Source organism: Rhinolophus hipposideros, assembly GCF_964194185.1.
Source record: "Rhinolophus hipposideros genome assembly, chromosome: 4".
In the NCBI taxonomy this organism is placed as follows: domain Eukaryota; kingdom Metazoa; phylum Chordata; class Mammalia; order Chiroptera; family Rhinolophidae; genus Rhinolophus; species Rhinolophus hipposideros.
In genome coordinates this window covers 23,633,462-23,655,465 of record NC_138050.1, presented here as the reverse complement: position 1 = coordinate 23,655,465, position 22,004 = coordinate 23,633,462, and the positions used below count along the sequence as shown (strand labels likewise).

Here is a 22,004-nt window from a genome sequence, read left to right as displayed (position 1 = left end):
ATTTTTCTCTTCTTACCACCTACATAGTATTCAATTCCATCAAGACTTCTTATAAGGTTTAATTCACAAGCTTAATTAATACTATTCTTTATAATAATTATGGACATTTAAATAGGGAAGTGTATTCTAACCAGTCAAAAGAAAGGATGTGATGAAACAATAGTCATCACTAACAGATCTAATTGTGACGGTGTCTTATAAGCATCCATACACAGCTAGTTCTACTCAACCATTCTAGGAGGTGATTTCCAATTATAGCATTAAGTCCACTGAAAGTCCTGCAACTGCGTATGGAATATGCACTTCTGTGTGGATAATTTTACAGACCCCTCTTCTACATCTCATTTGATAACATTGGAGCTGTGCATTGCCAAATTCTGAGAATATGGAAAATGCAACTGAATGTCATTAAGGCAACTTTAAAGAATTTTGAATATGAAAAACAAAGATAAATGAGAAAATAAGAAATCAGAATTCATTAAAGACCATTATTTGCAAGTTTAGGATACATAGATACTGATGTAGTGAAATCAAATACTGAATTATAAAATTTTAACTCCTAACTTGTGAAAGTTAACATTTTATCTGAAAAGTATGAACTTTGAATACTCAGGTAGCAAAGTGAATATGAAAAATGGGTCAGTGTATCCTCTTTGGTAGAAGAGAAATCACTCCAGATATTTGCAACCCCTCCATTCCAATATCCAACCACGCCACTGGCTGTTAAGTAACCCCAGCTTTTTGAGATGGCAACCAACACACCTGCGCTGATTAAAGTGTTTCCTTATTGGATGTCTTCCAATATAGTAAGGTTAGAATTGAAAATAGAAATGAGAAATAAATCAAACCTAAGTTAGTCACACTTTGGTGTTAGGGTTAGGGGTAATATATGTAATTGACATTTTAAATGTTTGTAATATTTAAGAGAATTTGGTATATTAGACTATCTGAGATTTTATTAGACTAAAATTTACATTTTACATGCACAATTGATTTTAGACTTTGGATTTCAAGGTGAAAAATATAAAGGAATTTGCCAGTACCCTAAACTATGGTATATAGGGATAATCAAAATAATTTGACTATCTGTATTTGTAAATTTAATTTACTCGATTCTCAAAAGTTATTTTTGGTAGTTGGAAAGATGTGGCTTGTTAAGTCATATATTTGAAGAACATAAAAATAGTTATTAAATTTTTAAGCGGATTTAAATGTGAATAATAATAGGGTTGTAAAAATTTCTGAGAGGGGTTTAGTTTGTTTTGAGTTAGCAAAACAAAGAAAAAGTGAGGAAAAAGTGCTGGATAAAATAGAATGATGTTTGAAAAATATCTGAAAGAAAATAAAGAATGGAAGATCAATTTTCATTTGTACCCAAAAAACTAGTTTTGAGAAATATTAATAGAACTTGGGGATTTAAAAGTTGTACTTGAATCTGTTTACTGTTACTAAGTGATGTAGGAAAAGGAGCTCAAAGAGAAGAGAGACCTGTATACTGCAAGGAAAAAAGATTCCCAGTAGATTGAAAACAAACAGCAAAATTCTGTTACAGGGAAATCCACTGGAAATACTATCTTACAAAGCAGGGAACAGCCCCTTCAACAGCTATAGATGACATCTTCAGCAAAATCAGAAATAGTTACCTTGCCAATCATTTGAAGTAAAGAAAAAAATGAAATGTTTTCAAATTATATTTATTAAATATCTACTTTTATACAAAGTCATAAAATTATCATTGTAATAGTTTCTTAAATTTATTATTACAAAACCACAATCATAGAGATTGGGTGAGTATTTCCCTATAGCCACTTTATAAATGAAATCCTAAACTTTGTATATAAGTATATAATTTATAATGAATATTTATAACAATATAATGTATGTCTATGTACACACAAAACATATATTCATTCTAAACAAGAATTCATTCTAAAACATATATTCATTCTATCTGTTGATTTTCTTTTCAAGTACTTTTATACTCTTTTACATTTATCCCATTGAACTTTTGCAATTTTTGTGAGATTCTTAAAGTCTACAAATTCCTTTCGCTCAGTTTTCCCAAAAGCAATTACTTAGTGGTGACTTCACAAGGGGCTTTGATAACCCCATAAAAGTGGGTATTTTAGTTAAAAATATAAACATTACATTTGTTTTAGAAATTCTCATGCAAATCCCTCAAATTTGTTTACCATGTCTACAAACAATAGTTTCAAACACACGAGGAAAACTGTGCAAGAATTTGTTGAATAATGATGACAACAATTGTCACGCATTAAAAGACCAGATAATCAAGAGCCAAGATATGAAATTTAAAATACTGCTTAAATGGCTGAAGAAAAATTCAGGATGAAATTACTACGGAAACATGGCCTTGAATAATGGGTACCATTTTGGTGGATGAGAAGAGGAAAGAAGTAATTTGAGGCGAGACATAGGTTGCAGTAAGAAGCTAGTTACACTTTTGGACAATGAGAATTATTTGGCACAGATTCATGTTGGGGAATGGAGAGAAACATTGTTTAAAATGTTGGATCTTAATTATGGAGGATATTAAAACGATTCTGCAGTGCAATTACATATGCTGAAATATTGGGTTATGCATTTCCCCCAAATTATTGAATTATTGAAATTTTAATATTTTCTTTATTAAATAATACATGAGAATAGTAAACCATAAAATAGTACCACAGAGCTCCTAATGAAAATCTGTCCCGTGTCACAGCTTTTCCTATCCTCAAGTCCTGTGCTCCAGAGACAACCTCTTTAATTTGTAGTGTGGTAGGCCTTCTATTCTGATGAAATGGGGATAGTTGTAAACTATTATTTTTTAGTGGTTGCTTTTGCTAGTCACCTTCATATTATACTTAACTTTTTGCATTTAGATTTTATGTATTGGCTTGTTATTCTAGAAGATAAGGATCTGGTATATCTTGTTTTATCCCACCTTTTGTTCCCTGACCCCACATACTCATTCTTCTCTGCCCATATACACACTTCCCATCTGACCATCATTTTAAAAGAGGTATGGCATATCCAAATTTGTGGGTAAACATGTTTATTGTTTGTTTTTATCATGACTCTGTATTATTTACTGTTGACTGAATAACTTTTTCTCATGCAAGTTTTTATAGCTTTTTTGAACTAATAATTACTTATTTTTATTGCTTGTCCCTATTGCAAATATTTCCAACTTTTCAAAATAATTGTAAAACTCCACAGAAAACTGGTAACAAACACAGCAGTTAATCCATCAATTGTGATTATTCTTTTCTCTCTCCAGGAGGCCTCTATCTGCCTCCAGCATCTCGTTAGCTTCAAGCCCAATGTACAGCTCTTCATGTCTTTCCACTATGAGAGCACCAATTTCCTGGATTGTATGCCCTTCTCTTCCTTGGCATATGCCCCCATTTTTTTTTGAAGAATGCCATTTCTTAACAGCTTCATGGCTGTATAATTTGCATACCAAAAAATATACTCACAGTGGATAATGGATAATGACTTAATTGGATAATTACTTATAGATAGACAACAATCACCTTGATCCAGTTCTCTAATACCATCACTACCCAAAAAAATTCCTTTGTCTTCATGTAGTCGATCCCTGATGCCACCCTCAGGTTCAGGAAACCACCAGTCTGTGTTCATTTTCTATACTTTTGCATTTTCCAGAAATTGGTTATATGAGATTATACAATACACTGTCTTTTGTGTCTGGCTTTTTTCACTTGCAATAATATTTTTGAGGTTCATCCATGCTGTAATATGTGTCAGTAGTTTATTTTATAGCATTTTATTTTATGACAGTTCATACCTTTTAATTGCTGAATAGGATTCCATTATATCAATCTAACACATTTTACTTAGCCATTTAGCCATTTGATGGATTTAATATTTTTTCCCAGTTGGGGGTATTATGAATAATGTGACTAAACAATCACATGCAAGTCATTGCATGGACGTTTCACTAGAAGTGGAATTTCTGAGCCATATAAGTGTATGTGTAATTTTCTAAGAAACCATCAAACTAGCGTCCAAATAGTACATATTTTACACTTGTATGAACTACGTGGGAGGATTCCAATTTCTCCACATCCTCACAAATACTTGATTTGTTATTCTTTTGGATTACAGCCATTCTGGTAAGTTTGTGTAGTGATTACTCATTGGTTTTAGTGCTGATGCCAGTAAATATTATTAATAAGCTGACAAAATGTGTGTGTAAACTTCTGTAATCTAAGAAAAAGTAAAACCAAATAGATGAAAAGTTTTTATTACTTCACTATACATTTGTCATGATCCATGACTGCTATTGCTCATTAACTGATAAAAGAATTGTCACTTTGGAAAAAATGTTATGTCAGTGATGTTTTATCATCACAAAGATGAAGGACATACAAATTAAATATTCAATCCTGACGGGTACTGATCTCATATTTCCTACTCCCAAATTTTCTATGGACTGTGTGGTTGTTGATTGTGCTTTTTCATTTGGTACCTTTTTTCTTTGGATCTTTTGCAACCACTTTCTCTACTATATTCCCTTCACCTTTAATTTGTAGTGTGGCAGGACTTCCATTCTGCTGAAATGGGGCTAGGTGTAAACTGTTGTTTATTTATTTAGTTTTAGCTAATAAGAGGTTAGGGTCAGGTAGGGTAAGTGACAATCCAATGAGACTCTGATTGCTGGAGATATGGAGATATAGACAAAGGAAGATGATTCTCCAAGGTCCTGGACTTTAGATTCCAGAGTTTGAGGAAAAGACAATATTAATGGCAGCCTTATAGAGCTCTGCAATCGATTTGATAGTTTTCCCCCCATGGCATGGGGGGAGGGAAAGCTAGAGGTGAAATATTTCAGTTGCAACATAACTGTCTTTCCTGATCATGCCCTAAACTATTGACTTTCAGAATGCAATTCTGAGGTCATGTGCTTTAATTCAGCTTGCATTATTACATAACGGAAGAAAACTCCAAATAAGTGTTTAAAAAATTGTCACTTAAAATACAAAATGAATGGGGTCTTCATTAATACTTGTTAATTATTTTGCATTCTATTTTTAAAAGGTAAGATTTTTAAACTTATCTTAAGAGCTGACCATCCATATTTTTGAGTGTGAAAATAAAATAGAGAAAGATATTCAGATTAAAGGGATGTGTGTTTCCTATGTTTACTATCTACTATTGACTTAAACTAGTCAAAGAGTTAGAATATTAACATGAAATAACTAGTTAAAATACGAGCATTTTACTGTTCTTTAATCTTATTTTTAAAGAGAAAATTGTGTTTATTTTCTTATTTTTTGATTCAGACTAAACAGGGAACAACTTCCTAAATGAAACCTTAGTCACCTTAAGAAAATAAATACATCATTACCAATAGTTAATGTTTGGAAATTTTAATCATATTTGAGTTAAATTACCTTTAAATATTTCCTAATGTTTCTCTTTCGTTTTAGGAAGCATTATTTGTGGAATTATTCCACGATACCAAAAAATGACAGGAAACTGCTTCTACCTATCCTGCTCTTTAATTTATTCCTTCACTCAATACCATATGCCAGATATGCTACAAAGAGAGTATATAAAATAGGCACGTAAGAGAATAAATATGATAAAGAGTAAATGAACTCATGTTTAGAAACTCTGAGTAATGTGAAAAAAAGCAACTAAGGTGCCAAAATAGATTGTGTGAATTAGGTTATTTAGATACAGTGAGTAGAAAGTTGCAGTGGTTCTGTGGCATTTCAGTTGAAACCTTACTGAAGAGAAAGCACCAGCAATGTATATTGCCAGGACAACATACACTTAGCAATGGAAACAGAGTTTTCTAAGGAATCTAAACTTAAAGAACAAGCTTGGCATTTTGGAGATGCCAGCAATCTATGAGTGAGTTGGGAATGTTATGAGATTGCAGTGTTAACAAGAGCGAAATCATCAAGGCCTTAGAGTTGGTAGTTGCACTTAATTTGAAGCCACTGAAGCAGATTAAATGGGCGAGTGGCCTCATTCAGTATGTGTTTATCAAGGATTCTTCTGACCTGTGTGTGGAGAATCAATAGAGAAACTGAGAAGATCAGTTATGATGATAATTACGCAACAAATCAGGCAAGAGATATTGGTAGCTTAAACTAGGAGAATAGCAGTGAATTTGGAGAGAAATTGCTGTGTAAGTAAGATTATTAGTACTTGCTAATAGCTTATATTAGGAGTAAGGTAAAGAGAAATAATAAATGTAATTCCCTGAGACTTGAATGAGCAATAGGTTAGTAAAATTTAATGAAGTGGAAAAAACTGGGGAGAAAATTAATTTGGAAAAGAAATTCATAAATTCCTTTTTAGAAATGTAAGAAGGAGTTCTTGAGAAATCTAACGGCAGATACCTTTGAAGAAAAGTTTGGTCTGGATATATGCATTCGAGTTCTCAGACACGGGTCATCTTTGAAGTGTTAGGGATGGATCAGGGTACTCAGAAAGCAGTAAGAGAAACTATTTCGGAGCCCTGAGAACTCAAACATTTGGGATTCTGTGTAAGAGAATTCATCAAAGGTATTGACAAAAAAATAGTCACTAGGGAGAAGCAGTAGCAGAAGAGCATGGCCTCAGGGAGACAGCATGGCTTTGATGCATTGGCAGCAGGGTGATCTACAGGACAGAGGAGAAGTATGATGTGGCAAAGAGCTCACGTGGAAGATGTGGGGGCCGGGTTCCAGCTGAGTAATGAGACAGAAACCAAGTTGGAGAGTGGGCAAGTGACTGGGAAGTGAGGAATAGTGCAGATTCAGACAGAGCTTTCAAAAATTGAAGCTAGGAAAAACAGCAGAAAATGGCAGTAGGTCAATAGCAATATGACTTAGAGAGGGTCGGTTCTCTTCTGCTTGTTAATGTTTTTCTGATTGTATTTTTGTGTTTAGTTTTTAAATTTAGGTGAGCAACAGATTTGTATGCTGATAGGAACTGAGAGAGAGAGACAGAGAGAGACAGAGAGACAGAGACAGAGAGACAGAGACAGAGAGACAGAGAGAGAGACAGACTGAGGTTAATAAAAGGAGTAAAGCATTACTACCACAGGAACAGACAGGAACAAAACACCTGTGGAATTACTAGCTTTGGAGAGTCTGAAAAGAAGCATTTCATTAGTTTTTCCTGAAGGAAGAAGGAAGATAGGGAGATCATGTGTATATATGTTGCTATTTAACATCTATTTTCTTTATGAAGTATGAAGCAAGTTTGTCCACATAATGCAAGAATGAGGATGGAATTAAGGGAGATGGTTTGAAATTATAATGGAAATGAACTGGCATAGAATAAATCGACTGGCAGCGAGCATTGTTAAAGGAAAAACATCATTCTGATACTTGTTACAATGCTCAAAGGAAGACTGTTCTTCAGGACTTTACCAGGGCTAAGTTGTTCCTCAAGTAAGCAGTTAGGGTGTGTAGGAGTACCTGGCTTCATAAGGGAGTGTTTGTGCTTTCCCTAAAGCTGAGTAAGGCACTGCCCTCAGAAAATCTTTCTAAATTCTTAATGGTGACCTAGGTATGGCGATAATCTTTCATCCTGTTTCTAGGTTGCCTATTAACTGAGTGTATATCTTCAGGATAATCCAACCATTCAACACACACACACGAAAAACGATTTATAAATCAATGTATATATAGAATTTATGCTTTTGCTAATTTTGAAATAAATTTTTAAATAAGTTTTAATTATAAAGAGAAATTCAACTGATCAAGGGTCAGTAAAAATGCAAAATGGAATTTTTGTGTTTTCAGCCACAGAACCTCTGGTTAAATAATTCAGCTTTGTTTTACTCAACATTGTTTCATAGCAACAAATTCTGCTTCCTGCCACTTTAGTAAGTAATCTGGAATCCTTTAGACACAGAAACACACAAGCAATAAGAAGTTCATCTGGAATTAATTTCAATATACAAAACAGGTATACCTTAAAGTTAGCAAATTCAATGGAAAGAACAAATTTGAATCTTATAATTAATATTGTCAGGTTCTCAATATATATATATATATATAATAAATGTATATAATTTCCAGTGTGCGAACTCAATGAAAAGAGAGACTTCATTTGCAAATAGCATGCCTAGAATGGTCTTTGGCACATAGTAGTCATTCAAGACAAGTTACAAAATTATAAAATTTTTCCCTCCTTTGCTATTTATTTAATATATCTTATTAGAGACAGGTGACTGTCTAGTGTACCAGACTTCTTCTTACATATTTTACAAATATTATTTGCATACTCAGCAGCTTTATAAGGTACATTTTATTATCAACATTTTATAAATGAAGAACCATAGTTTTGGGGTTTTATTAATATCATCATTACACAGTAAAAATTTACTATGAATAAGCATTGGTTATTTGCATACCTATTTCAAAGTACCTCATTTAATTATTACAGCAATGTTCATATTTCATATGGGGCATGAACCTCAAAAATCACACACATAGTAAGTGGAGAAACTGAGATTTAAACTGAGATTTATCTGTGCCCCGAACACATGCTCCTTAGTATTATGTTGTACCACATATATGTGGCTCTCCAAAACATGATTTCTCCTAGAAAACTCAGAATTCCTTTAAACATTTTATTAAAACATATCTCTGTGTATGCATATGTGATTTTAAGTAAAATGTATGTACATATATGATAGGGCAAAATGAGATTTCACAGGGAACATAGATTTTAAGTAAGAGTCAATATTGAAGTTTTGAGAATTGAAACTTTTATATAGTTTAATGCATATTCCTAAACACAACGATAGCCCATGTGTTTACTGCTATTACCACACTGCTACTATTACTAACTATAGTTATCCTTGAGTGCCTAAGATATGCAAGACACTTGACAATGTATTTGACTTATTTAATGCCAAGTACCTCAAGTTTATTGCAAAAACCATTAGTAAAATTAGTCATAAAATAGGATGGAAATGAAATTGTAAATAACATTGGTACATCAATGGAACTAAACTTTGGAGCATCACAGGTATAAACCAAATAATATACTTAATATCAAGATTAATTATAAAGTTATCATAGTGTGGTACTGGCATAAGCGTAGAGAAAAGGACCAATGGATAAATCCAAAAGTCCAGAAGCAGATCAAACACGTATAGTCACGTGATTCATAGCAAAGGGATGAATGCAGTGCTATGGAGAAAGTATGAGTTTTTCATTAAATAGTACTGGATCAATTATATATATGAGAATCTTGACCTTTACCTCACACTATACTCAAAAATCATTTCTAGGTTAATTGTTGGTCCATATATGAAAAGTAAAATAATAAAGATTCTAGAAAATAACAAAGGAAAATATTTTCATGAATTTGTGGTTGGTAAAGATTTTTTTTTAATATACCAGAATCACAACCATAAAGAAAAATTCAAACATTAATATTAAGAACTTTAATTCATCAAAAAACACCATTGAGAGAGTGAATATACAAGTTTCATAGTAGAAGATGATTGCAATACACATTCTACTTATATCCAGAATACATTAAGAACTCTTACAAATCAATAATAAGACAGCCAACAGAAGCAAATAAGAAGCTTTTAATTGGTAATTCTTAAAAGAGTGACCAAGTAACATGAAAGTGTCATCAGTCATCCAGGGACTACATATTAAAACCACAACAAGGTATTATCACGTACCCATTAGATTAGCTAAAGTTAAAAAAATGGATACTACTAGTTGTTGGCAAAGATATGGAACCAAGGGATTTTTATATACAACCCTAAGGAGTGTAAATTGGTAAAATTACTTCAGAAAATGGTTTGGCTATATCTGTAAAGCTAAGTATATGAACATCTCATGAACCATCAATACTGTTTCTGTTTATAGATCCCCCCCAAAACTTACCCTATGTCCTTCAAAAAATGTATACACCCATAGATAAATAAATTGCAGTGGTTCATACAAAGAGACAGGACAGCAGTAAAACCAATTGTTTCTCACAACAAAGATGAATGTCACAAAGATTAGGTTGAGAAAAAGGGCCCTACATGAAATAGTATATGCTGTAGGATACCATTTATGTAAAATTTGAAAAATAGTAAAAAATTAATTATGTTAATAGAAAATAGAAACATAACAAGGAATGTAATTTGGTGGAGAGTTATAATTGAGAAGGAGAAGAAAGAAGGGTTCTGGAATGTGGTCAGTGCTCCATATCTTGATCTGGGTATAATGACAAGGGTTTATTCAGTTTGTAAAAATTCATCAAGCTGTGTCCTTATAATTTGTTTGCTTTTCTGTGTGGATATTATTCATTAATTAAAGATTTTAAGAAGCATTATTACTATTACTTCTGGTATTAAATAGTGTTAACATAAATTGATCTTTAGAATATCAAAGAAGAAAAGACATTTTACTAAAAAGAAAGATAACAAGCCATTACATTTTTAATTTCAAAATAATGTTCTGCATAAGCGTTTTTTAAAACCATGTGTAACTCGTTTTTATTGTAAAATTAGTTGAATCTTCAGCAAAAAAAATATAATCAATTAAAGGAAAATAGTTATAAAACATTTTTAATTTACTTACCTAAGAAGGCTATGTCTAAACTGCTACTACATTCTCTTCTTGTTATGAAAACAAAGGAATGCTGTTGAGAAATGCCTGTGTAAAAAAAAAAAAAGAAAGAAAAATACTAAATTATCCCGGCCAGTAAATAAATCTCCCTAAGAATTTTACCATTACTAAATCCAGCTGCTGGTGGTACTTTCAATCCATTCATTCACTCACTCTGATGTCTCTATGGTTTTTACTAGGTGAAATTCATGCAAATTTTCAACTTTCTGGAGATTCATAAATGACAAAGCCCACTCTTACTCAGCTGCAGTGTTTCCCCAACAACATCACTATTGACACGTTGGCCTAGTTAATTCTTATTTGTAGGGGCTGTCCGGTGCACTTGAGAATGTTCAGCAGCATTCTTGACCTCTACTTACTAATACCAGTAGCATCACCCCCACAGTTCTGAAATCGAAAATGTCTGCACACGTTGCCAAATGACTCTGAGGAGAAAAAGTCATCCTGGTCGAGAGCTACTGCTCCACAATATGTATATAGGAATATTTGAGTAATAAATTTTATTCCTTGGCTTTTCCTCAGTAGTCAGTAAATGCAGTCGTTAGTTTTGGCTTCACCTACCTGGTGCTGTTTTTGCAATCATATCTGGAAAAATATTGGAATATTTCATATTTTAGTATTTCTGAGATCATTTTGCCATTCTGCAAGGAACAGAAGTCAATTCTATTCAAGAATAAGAGGCAAGCAGCTGGTTTTCCATATTGAGTGCAAGAAGTCAATGTGTATAGAATCTTATTTTCCATTGTGTTTATTATGCAGCTATGACTGATTGCCTATTTTGGCATTGTTACAAAGTTACCTCAACAATAAGATAATTGAAAATTAATATTTAAAATATTTTCCAAGAGTCTAGTTAACTTAAATTTTGATTAAATTAACATTTTATTTTAAAATTTAATTCATATATGTGGTAAACTAAAAGGAACTTCTTTTAAAAAATAATTTTTTGCTATCGATAATAGATATGAAAAGAGTCCATTCTTCATTACGGCATTGTTTTCAAAATTTACAATAACACATTTCAAAGGATTAGGCAAAATTAAATTAAAATTTCCAGTTAAAAACTTCTTCCAATAATAAACTAAAATTTAAATATCTGCTTCCAGGGTTATCTATCTGTGGCACATCAGGTTGGTGTAGACATGGATGATGGGTGACCTGTGGGTGAAAGAATCCTGATCTGACACCTTCACTGAAACATTAGGTAAAATGATTTGCTAAGGTTATGTAAAAACATTTACAAATATATATTCCTTAGAAGGATCCCATTTGATTTTTCATGTTTATTCATGATTCTCTACCAAAGGGTAATTTCAAAAGTGAATTTTGTAACTATGTATTGGATGATTTCTCAAATCCAAAACCTTCTCCGTTCTGTCACCTAGACCAAATTTTGCTTTAAGGGGGCATTTTTAAATAATTAGAATATACTTTTAAATTTTACAAATGTGCCTCCTATGGATAGCTGAAGGAAATAGAAAGACCCACAAGTTCATCTGTCATACAACTTCCATTGTTAAGTAAGAAGGGATGAATAAACAAGTTCCTTTGTTATTTTAGGGGAAGAATAACCTCAGCAGCCACTTATTCTAATGCTTGGATTTGACCCTATTTTTAAAGAAAAAAGGAAACCTAATGGTGGTATACAGTTATTGACTTTGACAACTTCCTTGTGATATATTGATTCTTGCTAATGATTTTTTTTTAGGACGAAGACATGATATATGTGATGTATAATATGAAAAATATTTCCTTTCAAAACTTTTAGTAAATGTCTTGTTTTTTTAAAGTGATAATTTGATCAACTAATCTTCCCTCTGCTTCATTTTATGAAATTATCCATGACAATGTATATCTTTTTCAAATATAAAATATTACCTGAGCCAGACTTTTAAAGATAGCATATGGTCATTTAAGAAAAATATAAACATCCCTTATTTTCCTTTTGATTTTTCAAAAGGAAAAAATACTAAGTTATTTTCCCTCTCTCCCCCCAGATATAGTTATATTGGACATCTAACCAGATTGGCCTATGTCCCTTTTCGTCCACTTCTTGAAAATACTGTAGTGTTATCAAACCTTTCTTTGATGGACTCGTGCTCATTCTTTCAGTTCTGGCTATAAGGAGTGATAAGAGTATATGCTTTTAGGTGAAAGGAAATTTTCCATAATTCAACCATATGCATTTCCCCATGAATTTTCAACTTCATAAATGAGTGTCAAATTTATATGCAACACAGCAATTAACTTAAGATTGTTATTTGAAGGGACTTTGACATTGGACTTTCAAGTTGTTTAGAAGCTTATTTCCATTCATTGACAAATCCAGGACCACTAATAGCATTAATCCTGGATGACTGCTACAACTCCCTGTTTATCGTTGACTCTCTGGTTTATCACAGTTTTGGGGAGGAAGGGCAACCACCATGCACTTGTGCTTCCTCCCTAACAGGCATCTGAACAGCCCCTAGTCAACGCAGTGCAACAAGAAGGAAACTAGGTTTTGCTAGCTGTGTGTGTTAAATGTAAAGTCGATTAGGGGCCACTGTCAAGCCCACCTCCAGTGCTCACTGCATGTTATGATTCTTCATAACTAAGGAGAATTATAGCGTGCAGGTGAAACCCCAAAGCATTTTCTTGTCATGTAACTTCTAGAATCAGAGATCTTGCTTCATCCTTCTCCTGTTAGTGGAAGAAGGGAATGCATTTTAGGTTTATGAATTATCAAGGAAAGAGTTTATTCCTGATTGAGCTCCCCGTCTTCGACATTGCACACTCTGCTTTGACTTCCATAGCATCTCAAAATCCTGCACTGAATGTCACCTAGGTCACTGTTTGCAAATACATACATGCTGAAAGTTACATAAGAGTACTTACTGGAACCTCCTAATTGATCCCTTTAAGGTAGAATGCAAAATTAGATTCATTTTTCTATGACTTGAGTCTTTTTTTTACAGTTGAATATCCATTTACAAGACACTTTCTACCTTAAGACATACCAAATCTCTTTGGACAATAAAAGGAATATATCATCATTCAAGCAAATGACTTCAACATTGCAGGAAACACTGGAGAACGTATAGACTTAAAGTATTCAGAAAGAACCTCACTTCCATATAGATAGCACTTCCACTTGAAAGATTTTGGTGTGTGCCTGGTTCAGAACTCATTCTAGATACTGGGTCTTTTTAAAATTCTTCAAAAGTAGAATTTGAATGTAAATATGCCATGGTTAGCTGTCCCCAAGATTTTGGTCTTCTCTGGATTCACATTATAGCCCTATTTCTTCGCTAATGCTCAATTCCTAAGTTGCTGCTTAATGAGAACAAAAATGTAGAAGACAGATCTAAAGAATACTGCTCCAGAGCTGGTACAGTACTCAGAGTCACAGTTCATAATTGTGTAAAAAATTCAGTCTATCTAAAAAATAATCTTTGTACTATGCTTTTGCTCGGTAAAGATGTTATAAAGACAAGTAATCCCACCCCTGACTACAAAAAATGATATGCTTCTATATCAAATGTCTATTTGAATCATCACAAAAACTCTGAGGAAAATATTATTATTACAGTTCACCCTTGAACAACGTGGATTTGAATTGAGCAGGTCCACATATACGCAGATTTTTTTTCAATAAATGCCAGTACTGTTTTCAATCTGCAGTATACATTGTTCTATGCCATTTTATAGGGAACTGAAGCATCCATAGACTTTGGTCCTGCAACCAATCCCCCATGAAAACTGAGTTGAAAATACATGGATTTTCAACTACATAGGGGTTGGTGCTCCTAAATCCCACTCCATGTTGTTCAAGGTTCAACTGTATTTTATAATACAGAGTAAAATGACATTCAAAGAGGAAATCTAATGGTGCTTAATTAAATAATGTCTGTAGTCAAGATGGGAATCTGGATCTTTTGATAACAAAGCTAGTTTTTCTTCCACACAAATATAATAATTAAAGTCTAGTAGGAATAAGTAAATTAATTGCTCAGTATCAAGCTATTTTATACCATTTGTCTGTGATAGGTTTTGCCAAAGATTTTTATGTTAAATAATATATCATAGGCATGCTCTATGCAGAAATAAGAACATAAAGTAAATCAAAAGCTGAAATGAACACTATGTATGACCTGCCAGTAAACTTAGAGATGATTACTTTTAAATTTTATTCTGATAATAAAAAGTGATATATGGTTATTATTTAAAATTTAAAATACAGAAATGTATAAAGAAGAACATAATAATTACCTTAATTCTGCAATTTAGAGAAGATAACTGTTGTTTTTGCTGCATGTCTTTTACTCTTAAGACTGCATACACAGATGCATTCAATCTATTCATATATTAATTTTGTTCTGTGAAAAGACTGTACTACACATATGAACATTGTGTGTATGGGTGTATAAATTGTATACTCTATTTTTTCATAGAATATATATGAACCTCTTTTCATATCTAAATTATACATCTGTATCATTTTATAGTGTTATTACATTACTTTCTGTGCTAACTTCTGTTTGTACTGTATATTATTTAATCAATTCTTTATTATTATCTGTATAGATTGTCTTATATTTCACTACTATAAACAACCTCATGATGAATTTGTACCTATATCTGCTCTAATTATATTATCACTTCTGTTGGATAAGAAATTTAATTTCAAAGTACATTTGCTGTCTAAAATGGAGCTTGTTTTTAAGGCCATTCAACTTGAAATAGTGCCTTTTCCTTGAATAGCTGTACACATTTATATTCCTTTCAAAGTTGAAAGGAGTTATAGTTTATTCACTGTTGCCATCACTGAATATTATTAATTATATTTATTCTTTGTGATTATTTACTTCAAGTTCTTCGTCCATTTTTTTAAAATGAAGTACCTGTTTATTTTTTTTCATTAACATGTTCATGCAATATTTTAAGAATATTAGTCTTTTTTCATCTTTCATGTATATTGCAAATAGTTTTCCAACTTTGTTGTTTGTCTTTTATTTTGTTTGTAGTGTTTTCTAGCATACAGATCGTTTACGTTTTATTTTTATATTCACCTTTAGAAAGGCCTTTTATCAACTTAAGAGTATAAATATAATAACTTATTTTCTACTAGCATGTTTTATGCATTTTTATATTGCATTTTCTTTATTGTGAATACATGCTTACATTTTTGTTCTGTTGATCTATTGGGTAACTTAATGTCTGCTCTTACATGATAATTATTGTTATAGTTCTTTTCTATTTCTAAATTTTAAAGTACAAAAGTGATTTGCCTTAAAACTTCAAGTAATACTTAACTGAAAGTCACTCTTCACCATAATCCTTTCTCTTAGCCATTTGGTACATGTCTTTCGTCGTGTTGTATCACACTGGTATGTTGTGTCGCAGCTCCTCTTGGTAGAGTGAACACACATGCCTGTTTCATGTGAGATTCTCGTGATCAGCTTAGGTCACAACCTGACTTTAATTCTAGCTGAGTTATGGGGGAAAGAATCGCAAGGACCCACAGTTCACACAGTCCTATGTTGTTTCTTATGTTCAAGAACGAGTCAAGCAATAGGCAAATAGGCAAATAACCATCTATGACATATCCCTTCAGGTAGCAGTGGCCACATATATACGCCTGGGCACGTTTATAATTTTTCTCTCTGATAGTAGTCCTTTTAGATTCTGATACATTTTTGACTCTTGAATTTTGGGTCATATATGAGATTTTCCTGAGACAAATATTTCATAAACATTTAATTGGGAAACTGTATGAGGATATTTTGTCATTTTCATTTTAGCTAAGATCTCCTCTTCATTCTCACTTTCCATCTATTCAACAGAATTAAATTTTGTCTAGCAGTATGGCATATCAAGAATCATTCTATATATTCCAGAAGGTAATGGGTTAATATCTATATTTTCATAGCATAGACCTAAAGAGATTAGGTGATGTGCTCAATTCACACAATAAGCGAAGAAAGGGGAAAATCCTAAAATTCATAGCCAATTTTATTATCTAGTAGGAAGGAACACATTTCATAATTTACTGCCTACAAGGCTCTGTAATAATGTAAAAAATCTACATTAGAGTATGTTTCTCAAAATGTAGCACAAAAATCACCTACCTCAGAACATTTTGAATTATTAAAAGTAGTAGTGAAAAGACTTTCAATTAGTATTTCCATTTGTAAAGCAAATATATTAATTACGTACTTCAAAAATTGGAAAGGGAAAACTATAACTTGTTAGAATGTACTCTCTTAATCTCCATCCACGTCGTCTGGCGGGGAGCAGGGCAGTGAGGGGGGGCAGTTACCTGCGTTGTTAACAGCTCTCTAGTGTCCAATGTCCAAAGTATTTACTTACATATTTAGACTTTAAAGCTGGGAAAACCATGAAAGTACAAAATAAACATGTGATGTTGTATTTCCCTTGGCAGATAATGTTCAACAATGTACCATTTTTCCATAATTTCAAAGTATAATTTAGAAAAAAAGTGTATTTTTCTTAGGTATGGTAACTACTTGAATATAATTTGGAATGTTCCACTTAATTAGATTCACTAATATAGACAGTTAATTATTTGTAAGCAGAATTAATACCATATGATATATTCCATGTCTTTTTCATACCAGAATAAACCTTGATGATCAGATTTTTTGGAAATACTGGAGGTTCTGCCAATATATAAACCTTACTGTGATGCTGTTGTTGAAATCCCTTTTTTCATGTGATCATAGATTCTAAGATAGTTTCTGTAAGATTCCTAATTTCAAGCATCCCGCTTAATTATATTTGATTGATGCTGATAACTAAAAATGAAACAAAGTATGAGAGTGGAATTCAGTTTAATTTTATTTATATTGGACGGTAATACAAGCTTCAATAAATTTTTAAACTTATATATTTGCCCATTTATGTAAAGTAACTCTAAATAAAACAAGCTGTTTCAAAAGTTATTTTTAAAATTGTACCTCACAAAATTTCTGTCTGAAAAACCAAATATATATTTTACATTTTAATGGTGGGATTTAATGTCATTTTGATTGTGGTATTTACTCAAACTAAAACATGAAAATTTTATCATGAAAAGTTAAATAATTCAGGAATAATGAATAATACTTTTAATAGGTATCCAGCATATGTAACATTAAACCTAAAGGTTTTTCAGTGTGTCTCTTCTCATGTCCCTTCATCTGATACACACTTGACCTTGCATTTTCTTTGACAGGCTTATGCAGGAACAGATCTGGAAGAACAGTTGCGGTCGGTGTCTAGTGTAGATGAACTCATGACTGTACTCTACCCAGAATATTGGAAAATGTACAAGTGTCAGTTAAGAAGAGGAGGCTGGCAACAAAATAAAGAACAGCCCAATGTCAATACAAGAACAGAAGATACTATAAAATTTGCTGCAGCACATTATAATGCAGAGATCTTGAAAAGTAAGTATGGAAAAGAAAATACATAATAAGTTTAATATATCAGCCCAGTGAAAGTTGCAAGCCCTTCAGTATATGTACTGCTGAATACCTTTAGGGTCGAAAGTAAAGAAAATGTTATTTTCAAAATATAGCATTTTATGATTTCACTGTAAGTGGATGATTTCTTGAAATAGGAAGAGAGAGAGGTGCATGCATATCAACACACTTTAATTTTTTTAATTGAGGTGATATCCCATTGCAAAATTTTAAAATATATAGATATATTTTACACACTGTCAGTTTAATCGTGGAAACATTCTGTATCTTACAAAATAATTGTACACAAATTTTCTTTCTGATTTGGATTTAGAAATGCTTAATTTCTCAATCATGTGAAATCATTTTTTCAAATACTACTTGTTACCTTGTTGCTTCATGGGTAACTGACTTGAGAGCTGGAATTTGGTAAAGCCCAAGAGATCTAGCAGAAAATATCACAAAAAAATTATAATGTTGCATAAAATGTCATAGTATACATTGGTGGATTACTTTTTAAAAGTAATTCCCTTCAGTTATTAAATGTTAATTTTTATAAAGATTTGAGATTGCAAAGTATTTTTGGAACAAAACCAACCAAACAAAATGGCTTCATATTTGAATAATCAATAGTTTATGTCCTTTTTTCCCAAAAAGTGTATTTCAGGGAAAATGTAGACTAGAACATTTAAGAAGTACATCATTTGTAATGAAGTATTTAGAGTCAACAGTGTTATAAGTAAACCACTAACTCATTGGAAAACAGAATTCCAAGAGACAGCAAGAAAGAAAAAGGAAAATTTGACTTTCCTGAAAATACTTAGTTCAGGATACATGTCGCAGTTGATGGAAAATACCCTTGCATTTTAAGTAGCTATCACCATGACATTACCCCAAACTGCCAAATAGCCTGCCTGAAAATGACTTTTGGATTGAGTCCAAACCATAGCCATCTTCTCATTTCCATCTCAGTTTAGAAAGAAAATCAAATCGTGTTGTTTATATTTGTTTTGAGACCACAAAAATAGTACATCCTATAGCAAGTGACCGTAGCTCTATCTCTGCAGGTCTGATAAACATGTATATATTAAATTTTCATTTTCTTAAGTAAAGAAAACCAAATGTAAGTGCTGTAGAATACTGAAAGCATAATAAGATTTAAGAAAGCATAATCTTCATTTAGCTTGTTACATGGCTATAGAAATTAGTTTTTTTAAGAAAATATCCTTAGCTGCTCTGTTAAATATGATATATTCCAATTCACAGGGCAATTTAGGATCCTGTCAATTATTTCTTTGATGTTACATATGCTACTTAAATCTTAAAATCTGAAATCAAGTGTGAGTGACTTCCAACTACTGTGGGCTGTTTCCATCTTCGTGGCTTCTGTGTAACTTATGGCCTTCCCTGTGACTCGACAGGTATTGATAATGAGTGGAGAAAGACTCAATGCATGCCACGTGAGGTGTGTATAGATGTGGGGAAGGAGTTTGGAGCAGCTACAAACACCTTCTTTAAACCTCCATGTGTGTCCGTCTACAGATGTGGGGGCTGCTGCAACAGTGAGGGGCAACAGTGCATGAACACCAGCACAGGCTACCTCAGCAAGACGGTAGGTGTTTCAGTTCCCCCAGGAGCCCGCTCAGTCAGAACCCTTCACTCTGGAAGTAATTTGCTTAAATTCTGTTCTCTTTGAAGTAGCTTTCTACAGTTCATCGTTTCTTGTTTTTAATTTGGGAAATGAAGTTTTCAACCTTTTGTGGTATTGATGGTATACTGTCACAAAGAAAATGACTGATGCTGTGTGAACTCTGTTCATTCAGCGGTATCAAAGCCAAGAGAAGAAAATCATAAATATACACGCGAATGTGTGTGTATACACACATACGGTCACACACACTTACATACACACACATACACCTACATGTTGATCTTTGAGTATAAACATTGTAATTTGGCAATAAATTACTTTTAAATGGTTAAGTCTTTTGATTATAAAGATACATATTATATATTCAAAATACAGAGGGTGCCAAAAACATGTATACACATTTTAAGAAAGGAAAACGGTATTGAAATTGCAATACTCAATATATACCAATCACAAAAGATGAATACAAGTCACGTTTTACTTCGGCAATTACAAGAGGTGTTCAAAGTGGTTACCATCAGTTTCCAGACACTTATGATTACCGCAAACTACTGCTTGAGCAACACTGACCAAAGTGTCCACTTGTATGCATTTTTTTGGCACCCCCGGTTTATAATTACAAGTATGTGATCTGTAAAACAGTTGTATAGTATTGGCATAATCTATCACACTGAGCATACTTATTGTGTTCATTTAAACAGCAAAGGAAATATTCTGACACTACATCTCAAGTATTTTGAACAAACTGTGAAGTCCCATCAAATTAGATGTTAAGCTTCTAATAAATAACCAAGAAACTTCTCTTACGATTCAATTCGGATGTAGGATTTTCAGAGCAGACGCACAGTCCTGCAGGTCTTAGGTGGAAGAGGAGGCTGGCTATCAAAGATCATGTTTGGGTGCTGATGACAACCATGAAGTATTGTTTAAAATGGGTGTGCCATTGGCCTCTGCACATGTATAGAGAAGCCCAGCCCACAGCTCTGGGTTTAGCTGGTGCAAACTTCTTTCTGAAAGACAAAATTGCAGTTGCTCAAAAGGCTTTTCCAATTTATTTTGAGAGTTGGAATAGCATAGGTGACCTGGCTCCATTCAGAATTGTTCTTTGAACTTTTGAATGAAAAACGAAATAATTTCAAAAATGTGTTGTTAGATTTGATTTGTAAAATGTGGAATGAAAGTAAATTAACATTTTTAATTAAATAATGTCTATACTTAGAACACATACAATAAAGGCTGGGGTCTTTCAGCATTTTCATACACACTTTCGCTGAGCACCATGATTCCCACTAATAAAATCTACTCTTATTTTAATAATTAAAAGGAAATGAAAGTCAAGATTATTACCTCAGTTGCTTCAACTGCATTTCCCATTTGGTTAAAATTTTCTAAAATTTTTACTGTGATGATCATTTGGTCTCTGAGTTTGGAGATATTCTCCAAATTGCTTTTTTGTTTATATTGCTCACACACTAGATAAAGGAACAAGCTCTTTCAGATACAAAGACTGGCAAGAGGAAACAAGATAAATTATAAACCTGAATTTTCTATTCTACTTGCCTCTGTCTAAATGCTAAAGACTAAAGAATACTAAAAGACGATGCTTTGGGGTCCTTTAGCATTCCTATTATTATTATAGTTTAAACATAGCCAGAAGTCAGTTATTCTTTATTTCTTATAAGCATAGCAAAATAATATAGTTTATTCTAGCACGTGTTAGGTAGAAAATCAATATGACTCTAATTATATTCATGCATTTAGAAACATTATCAGTAGAATGTATACCTGTGGGTAATGTGAAAACATTTCAGTGCTTGATAAAATTCTAGCATTTTAATAGAATAGTATGTAATTGTAGTGTTAGGGCAGCAAAACTTCTCTTTTGTTCATCGTTCCACTCTTCCCCTCAAATCTTTATCAAACAATAATTAAGAATTTGTTAGCTAAGAAATTGTAGATTTATATTATATACTATTCTGAATAAAATGATACTAATTTAACAGGTTGTACTGGATAGTATGTGTTTATCTTATCACAACCCTGACGTAAAACAGGTTTTTTAAAAAAAATCCTTTAATAAGTATTGGAGCTAAACGTCATTTTTTTATCAAATAGAAATATTTATGCCAGGAAGGTATTCGCCAAAAAGTGACATCCATTTTAAAAAGATATTAATATTAAAAATGTTGATGGTCTTATATTCAAGCCAAACTCAATAAAACATTGTTGGCCTTCTGAGGCTCTTGAAAACAATGTCAGTTTTTTAAAAATTAGACAAAGTAAATATGG

At 32.5% G+C, this 22,004-nt stretch overlaps 1 protein-coding gene across 1 annotated transcript in view; it reads left to right on the top strand.

The window, feature by feature from the left end:
- Window positions 1–22,004, top strand: part of VEGFC (vascular endothelial growth factor C) — a 110,137-nt gene that overhangs the window by 49,342 nt on the left and 38,791 nt on the right. The window contains exons 2-3 of the mRNA XM_081046731.1: window positions 17,836–18,049; window positions 19,486–19,676. Of these exons, the coding sequence (XP_080902857.1) occupies window positions 17,836–18,049; window positions 19,486–19,676 (405 nt within the window). The remainder of the gene's footprint in view (window positions 1–17,835; window positions 18,050–19,485; window positions 19,677–22,004) is intronic.